At 29.0% G+C, this 10,939-nt stretch overlaps 1 protein-coding gene across 1 annotated transcript; it reads left to right on the top strand.

Annotated features, from left to right (window-relative positions):
* The first annotated feature begins 960 nt into the window (after nucleotides 1–960).
* On the top strand, nucleotides 961–4,885 carry LOC132742186 (uncharacterized). Its single transcript, XM_060730512.1, has 4 exons — nucleotides 961–1,486; nucleotides 1,865–1,905; nucleotides 2,307–2,480; nucleotides 3,927–4,885. Exons 1-4 carry the CDS (start codon nucleotides 961–963, stop codon nucleotides 3,978–3,980), a joined length of 795 nt encoding a protein of 264 aa, XP_060586495.1. The 3' UTR covers nucleotides 3,981–4,885.
* The last annotated feature ends 6,054 nt before the right edge of the window (nucleotides 4,886–10,939 follow it).

Raw genomic sequence — 10,939 nt, 5'->3', positions numbered from 1 at the left:
AAAGAGGTGAAACAATGGACATACGGTACAAAGGCGCATTATCCAATACGTTTAGAAGAGTGTTTATACTAACAAAGTCAGTGATAAGAGAACTGCTATCGGTAGCAGACGACAATTTTCAGGATGTAAGGACTATTTGATAGAAAACAGAGGAATTATTGAAACATTGTTGTAGGGAATTGATAATTGCGGATAATAAGGCAAGTACTTATATTTTCTATAGCTAATTCTTAATTAGAATGAAATGTTTATAAATCAATAACTAATTATTAATTGTTTAAGTTGAGGTATTGAAAAAGTAACAAGTTTGATCTGCAACTTCTATTTGGTAAGAACAAAAGTCATAAATTCAATTTGATGGCAGATCCCGTTTATCTATTCTTTACCCTAAGCGGGAATAAAAATAATCGTTTAAATTCACGAAATTTAATGAAAGTATTGGGAAAGTTGGTTGTGAAATTATGCTGTTAACATGTATCCAAATCATTTATTAAATTCAGAAATGATGTTATGTACAAGAAATTAATTTTATACTTTGTATTCTGCACATTTATTGTTTTATTGTTATTCGGAAAAAATAGAGTACATTTGTATCGATTTGTCCAACGCATCTTTTTGAAATTTTATATTTGATACATCGGCAGTATTTGAGTTTAATTATGTAAATTCGTGTTCATTGACTATTACAGCACGTCATTTAAAATAATAATTATCATAATTGATTGTCACTGTCATGTTCCATTTCTACAGGCGTTATTTCATTTATAGCACTAATACACAAAGGAATTCATCATACTTTATATGATTTATTATAGGAAAACACACTACTAGCTTCAAAGTAGATAAATTGATAAGTTTTTTTGCATTAACTTTCAGAAATATCTTCAACTTGACAACCAACAACAAGAACTAATCTCAGCACGAACTTTTATAATCTAAAGTTCAAATAAATAACTGAACATGTGTCCAGAAGCAATGATATTGATAATAGTTATCACAATATGTGCCTCATATGTTGGTTCATCAAAAAATGAAACAGCGTTTAACATAAAAGATAACGACATAGATAACAACACAAAAGCTACAGAGGTGTCGCCAAATAAAAATGTTATAATAAGTACAACACCGGAATATGATGCTCTGGAAATCAAAGATAACAATACAATAGGGATGTACAATTTGACAACTCGTGTTGAGGATGTGAGAAATAGTTATTTTATAAGCTTAAGAAACAACTCTGCAATAGTGAATGATGGAAACATATCAAACCAAAGCATCAATACTAAAGTTGAAGAGATAAATACAACAAATTACAATGATAACGATATCAAGCATGTTGATATAACAACAGTTACAAGTTCGATCCTTCTAAAAGATTCGTCAAGACAAGTAGAAGACAAAGTGCCACATGATAGAAAAAATGACGAACTTAGGGGTTTAATGTTGGAAAAGACGAAAGTAATGCTGCAACACCATCTACAACTAGGTAATGGGTATTTCATGTAAATATAATACAATGTATTTAGAATTAGAACACAAGATTTACAAAGGGAATTCAGATTATTATTTGCAATATCATAGTTTGACAATATATATATGACCGGTCAAATTAGCTATAAAACAATACAATAACGCTGTTGTCATATGAATATTTTAATTCATTGTAAGGAATTTGTAAAGACATGTTTAGTTTTTATGAATTACATAGTTAAATAAGTTATAAATAGTATTTTATTATATTGCCTTGCTTTGAGATCATATGACGCCGAAACAGGAAATATGATTTTGGCTAACCTCAGAATTTTATAATAATTATGTTATTGTTATTAGATATAATAAAACCAGTATTTCCATTTTATTTTAGTACCTATGGAAGATAAACCGTTTGACTCACAGATGTTACAGGTAGGTTTAAATTCAAACAAAACAATTAATATTAAATGGATACCAATGTTAATACAAACCGCAATTCTTCGATTCTTTTACATCATAACATTGGACAAAATGATGCCGAAACTTTACAGAAATACATTAAATTGTTTTTCTGCGTGTAATGCAACATTTGAATGAAGCATATAATTTAATGAATGAAATATTTGTGATATAATGTTGTTTACAAATAACCTCGTGTTTACATTGTGATTATTGTATAATTAATGGATGAAATTTCAATTAATTTGGATGAACATTACATATGAAGATTCAATGTAGTAATTTCATACACAATATGTAGGTTGGTTTCAAGTTAATATTTAATAAAATGAAACATTGTCCTGTTAAATACACACTTATACTAATGCTTTCAGAGTCAACGTTATATGATAAGTATATTAGTACCAGTTGGTGTTGGCTTGATTGGTGCCAGTATGATTGTATGCACGATAGTGACGTTAAGAAAAGTTGCAAATAAAAGAGTCGTTCACACGCCACTCGATGATGACATAGAGGTTGAAAGGTCAATGACAACGCACATATCAAGTGTAAGTTAAATACATTTATTTTGCTGCCTGATAAAAAATTGTTACATTTGTTCCATCATTAATGGAAGAAAACTACAGGTTTGTTGAATAAAGCTTTGCATATTTGTTTTATAATATACAAAAGACATCTTCATTATCTGTAATTATTTAAATTCACTCCATGAATTAATAATAGGGGGAATCTTTAATAAAATTTGTTACAATTCATTAATGAAAGAAAACTACAGGTTTGTTGAATAAAGCTTTGCATATTTCTTTTATAACATACAAAAAACATCTTCATTATCTGTAATTATTTAAACTCACTCCATGAATTAATAATAGGGGGGATCTTTGATATTTTTGTCATATTTCAATTGTTTTAAGCTACTTACATAATGATGATTAGAGGACTAATAAATCTAAAGAAAACTGTATATGCTCGAAAAATATGTAAATGTTGTAAATGGAAAAGTGAGCAACAATATGTGAATAGCAACAATTTAATTTATCAACGTTTTGGCTGACGACTTCGTAAGAATGAAAACTATATATATGCACAAATTAAAATTGTGTCTTATTTATACCAAAATATAAAAGCTAGTATTTTAAAAATGAAAATGTTATCTTATTCTGATTGAAGAAAAAGCAAATAGTAAAAACACCTACCTAGAAGTGAAACATATTTGATATTCATCAACAGAAAATAAAAGTGTTTTTGTTATCATTTCTGCTAGATGTCTAACGTTTATGAATTGAGAAAGTTTCTTTACCCATTCTATCAATGTTATTGTCATTGAATTCTCTGGGGATAATAGAAGTCAGTTATATAACTTAAATCAAAATGTAGGGCAACATTTCAAAATATTAATATACATGATGCCTCAGAAATAAATATATTTTCTTCTTGAGAAGGGGCAAAATGTGTTTTACAACATGGTTTATTAATTGATTTAAGACATATTATTTGCTTATCACAGGAAAAGGGAGCACTGAATGTGAATTAAAGGTAGCAGCTGTATTGGAACGTGGTGGTGTTTTGATTACCATACAAAATATTTATTAACACTAACTGCTTAAATTTCCAATCAGCAAACGAAGTATATGGGCAATGGGTACTTTCTCGGAAAACAGGAGATCTAAACAAATCCATGTTGATATGAAATGAAAGTAATGAAATTCTAGGGCATAATAGGCCTTCAAATAGTAAGGATTAATATATTCATAAAAATAATACATATTGAACGGATACTTATTAACCTTGATTTTGCCGGATTTTATTGAAGCATCGTATGTCATAATATCATGAAAATACTTCTTCTTCGTCAAAACTTGATGTTTCTAAAGATATTCCGTTTAACATTTCCTTCACACTTTCGGGTGAAAACATGTAAGAACTTTGTCATACTCATATATTTTTCAAGCAATGCAAAGTTCTTAACATACTTTGTTTTGTCTCTTTTCCAGGTCAGTGCAGATACTACAGACAAAGTGTTTTTATTGCATACAGATGAAATTTGACAACATCTATTATATTAACATTCCATCTTATTTCAATTTTTTATGTTTTGTATAAACAATGGGACTTAAAAGTTGCTGTTGAGGACATAACAAATTTGCTAAGCTAAAACACTTGTATTGTGATAACTCCAGATTCAAAGAATTTTTCGTGACAGGATTTGGAAGTAAAACAAATCGAAATTGTATGTTTTCTAATATCAGGTATCACTCAATTATAATTAAACTCAAATAGCTTTGAGACTTTTTTCTTTAATTAAATGGAGTAGCTTAATGATAAAACGTTGGTCTTTTGGCACAAAACAAAACATTTGCACGAAAGAACAAAAGCAAAACTTGTCTTAATGAGTGCAGGTAATGTTTTCCAAGATTACATCTGGCGAGAGGAATCACAGGTTATTGTCATATAAGAATCCAGAATAATACTTATTGTGGCATAAACATTAGAAAAAAGCACATTTAGAAATGTCTAGCAGAAAATAACTAATTAAGCAGGAAAGCAAATTTCCTCCTTTTTTCCACATGACTAATCGATATAGGATGATCTTTAATATAAAGTATCATTAGAAGCAATTATAAACCAAGGATGAATCCATGTGCTTTTAAATGATCTGTAAAATAACCTCAAAGAAATAAATTTGTCATCAAGACAGTTTTAAATTCTAGGTAATGAGATTCTTTCATTATTGACCTTAATTTTAAAATCTGTAAGATAAAAAATAAACAGTTTTTGTAAACTTAGAGCGGGGAAGAATAATTTCAGTTTAAGTAAAGGTGATCGCGAGTGAAATTGTGTAAAAAAAGAATAGGGAAACTTTTTTTCCATTCATCTTATTTTAAAAAGAGCTAGTGCAGAATTTTTTTTCATCATTGCAACTTTGAATGAATTGAAAGAAACATTGTTTTCATCTTTAATGTGCAACCATTAATTTCTTAAGTTGCTCTGGAATACTTGATAACATTTACAAAGATGTAAGTTTTTAAATATTTTATAATGATTTCCGTTTATTTAAATAAGATTATAGTTGCGTTACTCTTACAATTTCAAAAATTTAGAATTATATGAAATCAATTGATAATCTGAATCTGTATTTGAGTTTTCATGTATGTACTTATGTCATATATACATTCTTGATCATAGTGATTTAGAACATAACCTATATAGTAATCGACTCACTTATTTCCCTTATGGTTATTGAAGAATAATAATGGGAAGTTCCAAAATGATAAACTAGCCACATATTATTCATTTCACATGCAGTTATTTTTCTTTATAAAGATCATTTAAATCACAAATATATTTTAGGGAGTATATCTTTTTTGTTATGATAAAACAAACGTTACTGTGGTGGATAAGCTTCATTTTAAAAAGCTATTCTTTTGTGAATTTGTATAAAAAAACAACTTAAAAGAATACGATGCGGGAGTTCCTGCGATTTCCGCCTTAATACTTTTATTGTTGAAAACACTAAGTTACAAATATAATTTACATTTTGTAACAACAGTGTATGTATGTTATTGATTGTACCTCATGCTTAAAATAAAATGCACTTGGCTTGCGTAAAATAAGACTTTGTTTTCAAGATATCTCAATTTTATTTCTGTATGTACATGTATGTACTTACACATGTATGAAAGTACTTTTCTGCACTTTTATTGTAAAAAAGGATTATTTTTATGTAAAACTAAAATGATATATTTGTTTGTTTTCAATTATTTCAAAATATTTGTTTTATAAAAAAAATCAAAAGATGCCCTTGTACCTGACTTTCGCTTTCATATAACAAGACAACGCATCCGGTACCAAGGCTCTTCCGTTAAGCAACAACTAAAAATAATTCGAAAGTAGCATGGCTGTTATTACTTTCATTATAACCAAATATGTAATATTTGTAGTTGTGAATATTTTAAATATTAGTGTTTATACAAACGTTTTATTACTTCCCATTTAAAAAGAAGCATAATTTTATATCTACACATGTGCCTTGTCCCCATCAGCAAGTATGTCAAGAATGAGTACAATATCTGAATATCTGAAATCCAAAACAACATCAAAATTTAAGAAGAAACATAGCTTAAAACACCAATGCGACGACGCAATTATGATAGCTCGATTTTTTCGTTGATTATAACTTTTAGGAGGATATACAAAGGAACGGTTTGATTCCACTCATAGAATGACTGAGTTTTGGGTAAAACACGTTTTACAACATTTTCTATTCTTATGACCTGTGTGTGGACATTTATATATGGAATAAAGACATAGTGAAAGTAACAATTTGAATTTGTAATTAAGAAACTACCACTATTTCACTATTATAATAATTCTGATTTTACTTTTAAAAGCACCATTTTTAATTCAATCACAAAGCAGATGATTAACTAATACTGCATTAATAATCTTTAATTTTGATTTTGTTTAATTCTTTTGATTTATTCTAATAGGTCTTAAAAAACTTGTGGAAAATAATTCCCAACTAAAACATCGTTTGCTTTGACGTCACAATGTTTGAATATTTGTATTGTTTTGTTTGCTGATAAAACGTTGTAGACAGGGCTTTATACAACATCTGTTTCAAGGTACAAATACCTAAGGCTATTGAAGGCTGATTAGGTAATTGCAGTATAAACCAACTCTTTAGATATTTTTAATTTAACAAGCAGTAAAGTAAACATTAATGATTTTAAGTGTACAATTCTCTTCCATCAAAACTTGAATTACTATGTAATGTCGTGACATATGTTCCTTTTAATATATAGCTTCATATTTATAAAACGTTAGCATGCAATGCATGGTTTAAGCAAACCATATGCATTTTATTTACAAGTTCGTTAGGAGTCAGGATATTCTTTATTGTTTATGAAAGTTTCAATTTGACCGCTTTAGACACCTAGAAAAATACCATTGGTCACTAGATTATTTTGCAGATTTTACTCTCAAAAAGGTATATTTATCTTTACTTATGGTTGTTACGTGATGTGGCTGATTAAATAAATCCCCTTTAACATAATAAAAGGTTAAGACGTTACATACCAAGTTAAATGATGAGATAATCAATTAATTTTAAGTATAATTAAGAAATGATATCTGTCTTAGCGGTGTTTAGGCTATTTAACACCAGTTTGGAGTTTTGATGCGAAGGAATTGATTAACCTACTGATGCTAAGATATAGAAATTATTAAGCCAAAGAAATGATAAGAAAAAAGTTATTTTATCAAAGTTTTCAGCAATAAAAACTTACGTCTCAGACTGGATTGTATTGTGTTTACATCAGTGTTTGATTAATCATGATTGTATGTTTGGAATGACGTCATTCAAGCGCGTTTATGAATGAGTTGTATACTTAGGATGACGTCACTACGCTGCTTTCGGATTGGCGCCGTTTTGTAAAAATATTCATTAACTGATGTGGATCGAATCTGTGGCGTTAGTGTATGTGAGATATTATGTCAATATTGTATGAAACGAACACAATTATAAGAACTGAAAATATCAGTAAAAATGATTTTTATTATTGCTTTGAAAGGCTTTGTAAACTATATAATGGAGGGTGAAAACATAACAGCCACATATACAAAGTAGTCCCTAAACAGTTTATTGGCAGTTTAACACTGGTTTGTTTTTCATCTTTGTCTATAGTGACAACATCACGAGGAGTGTTAGAATTTCTGTTCGCATGTATCAGTACTATACACTGGGCATGTAAAAGAACAAAGGGATCTATTCGATAAGAGTTAGGGACTGGTTCCTGGATTCCCTTATATCTCATAGCTGTCTCTAGTGTCTGCTGAAGTGAGGACACTACTGTAAAATAAGTGCTTACAATAACGTATTCTATCCTTGACCGCCCGGTCTAAAGAAAATCAAATCAAATTTTGTTAAAGCTGCATGAACCTCATTGAAAAAAAATTAAAGCAAATGGAATAGATATCAAATTTAGGACTCCGCAAACTTAGTTCCATTTCCGCATCAGAAAAAAGTTGAATAAAAAAAGATTTCAAATTTCAGAAATAGTGGCAAAAGAAGAAAGTAAACTAATTATTGTTAGCGGTTCTCAACATTAAATCACTTTATATTAATTATTTGGGCAAGTAATTCAATTTAGTTAAAACAATATTTTATTGCTTTTTTTATTTCTGTACAAAACAGATACAATCTCACATACACATATAAGATTTAATTTACAATATTAACATGGACATTAAAAGCAAATAGTCGGACCACAAGTTGTAACAACATAAGAGAGCTGTACCTTCCCACATTGTCTTCCCACATTGTCTCAATAATACTAGTAGTCAAAAGATGTGCATAAATTATGTTGTATTTGAAATACAATAAATGGATAACACAAATCAAAATGATAACATTTAAAAAAAATGAATTTGATTACAAAAAATCAAAAACTGACAAACTTGATTTCAAAATATATAAGAAAGAATGCAAGAATGGGCATACATACTAAATTACTAAATGTTGTGGGCGTAAATTACTTATGCACATGGACCAATTATCATTATTAAGAAACACACTTAGTAGTCTAGTGATACAATGATATTTTTGTGAACTTTTAAAAGCTTATTTGAAACTCCTCATTTCTGATTGGATTTTTTTATTTAAAATTTCAATTACATTCTGGAAATCTTTAGCTTGAAATGAAACAATTTTTAACACATCGTTCAAATACAATTAAAATGAGCTAAAATACATTCACATTTTACCTAAACGCATTTAAGAACAACTTTTCTAGTCGAGCACATAAGTATTTCATCAGTAAATGTTAACCTTGCCAATCCATCTCAAATTAGTTTCGTTGAGCATTCTGACAAAAAAGGAATACTGGGTTGAATTTTGAAGTTAAATTCGTTAGCGAAAAAGTAAAGGCAATAATTTTAGACACGAGATATTTGAATCCAGGCAATGTTCTGAATGATCAATAGCAGGTTTGCATTTAATTTACTGCATACTATTAAAATAAAATTACTAAATTAAACTAAAATAAATTCAACTTTCAACTTATCAAGCGTGTTACCATCAATTCACAGACGTATTCTGACACGAAGTCATTACGCAATGTCATTTATCTGCTTTATAAAGTTAAGATTTTGTTACAGAGGAAGATGAATCGAGGTAATCTATTTATAAAGACAATAATTCTGTAATTAACAACTTTAAGTATGCATCTAAGCTTCGAATTAAACCATACAAATGAAACTCTTGTCGCCATCGAAGAAGTACAAAAGGTATATTCGTTTCATGATTATTTCGTTGTTTGTAGATTAGAGTCTTAAACTGCAAAGGAAAACCATCACAAAACACATATTGCGAGAGATTCAATAAGATACTAGTACTTATGGTTAAAGATAAATTAAGCCACAGAAATGAATACATGTTTTTTCCACTTTTTCAGAAATGCACCATCAAAATTGTTTATATTGTTTTGATAAGATCAAGAGCAGGTTAGAGACATATCAAGTGGAGAAAATAACACTGAATGTGAAAAGTTGGCATTTAAAATAATGAATTCGCTCAAACGTATAAAACGTTTTTTAGCGAACGATTTGAAATAAATACACTTCTTCTTACGATTTTATACGTTTAAAATTTTGATAACAATTTATATATACCAAGTTAGACCACATTACCTTTATTCCATACAAAAAGAAAAACAAATATATACCTTTGATTAAACCATGCCGGTTCATATCGACAGTTAAGCTTAAAATCGTGTATGTTATTTTCTATGTTTGTTCTTTTCACAATATAACTAAAGATCCACACACTAGATGTCTAGACAGAGTCATTATGAGACTACTTTTTTAATTGTTATAATAAATTACAATAATAAAAATCTGTCCATTGTCTGAGTGGTCCTTTTTCGTATTTTCGTTCATATATATTTCAATATAAAACCCATCTACATCTTTAATTAAAAATGTCACCCATCTGTTTTAAAATATCCTAGTTTTTTTTCAGTTTCTTTTGCAGAAAGTGTACATACAGAAGCTCACAAATAATAGACGAGAAAGCGGCATTAAAAATCTACCTTTGTCATAGATAAAACGATAAAACGGCCCTGAAAAGACAATGATTCAGAGATTTTATGTTTCCTATCAACATTCATTTAGCTTTTTTATCATATGACGTATTCACATGTGTTCAAATAAATGCAAAATAGCCATTACAACTTTATACTTCCCACGACTTATCTATACAATGGTATGACTTTAACAATACTTGTAATTGGGTGATAGGACGTCGCTTAAGGCGTAGCTACATGTATATATGCAACATAATAAGTACGAAAGGAAGATATTTCAATAGAAATGGGAGATTTGTCGTTAAATTATTTTTATAAATCAGTCATGACAAACTTGCCCTGGAAAGGGTCGCCTAAAGTAGAGCAAAAGATTTTCACACTTGTTTATCTTAAATCATCAAGTAAACTGCCTAGCAATCATAAAGACGAAGAATTGACGAGAGATACATGGATTGTAAAAGCTTACTTAGACAAATAAACAACATATACATACAGATGATTTTTGTCTTTTTTAAATCACTAAAATTTTATTCAGTAACACGTGATCCCAGATGATTACAGTTTCTAACCCCTAAAGTTAATTTTATAGCAATGCATCCAATGATGAACTGAATCGATCTTTTGGTTTTATCACAAAATTTATTTTCTATGAAATACCGGTCCCAAGTAAGGCAGCAATGTTTTGATTAAATGTTTCATTGCTTGTACAATACGTATCTTTAGTATCTTTAGTAACCGTGACAACCGCGTTAGCAATTCCCTGACAAAGTTTTCAAGATATTTGACTGACAATATAACGTCTCAAGTCTTTGATCAACTAAAGTGCTTGCAATATCTCATTGTTTTTCAACACAACAATGAAAAATTTAATGGATGGTATATGTTCATAATGTTTCTCAAGTTTTCTCTACATGGCATGAAAA

This window comes from Ruditapes philippinarum, unplaced genomic scaffold (assembly GCF_026571515.1).
Source record: "Ruditapes philippinarum isolate M1 unplaced genomic scaffold, ASM2657151v2 ctg236_1_1_1_1, whole genome shotgun sequence".
Classification (NCBI taxonomy): Eukaryota; Metazoa; Mollusca; class Bivalvia; order Venerida; family Veneridae; genus Ruditapes; species Ruditapes philippinarum.
This window is presented reverse-complemented; position numbering and strand designations above follow the sequence as displayed.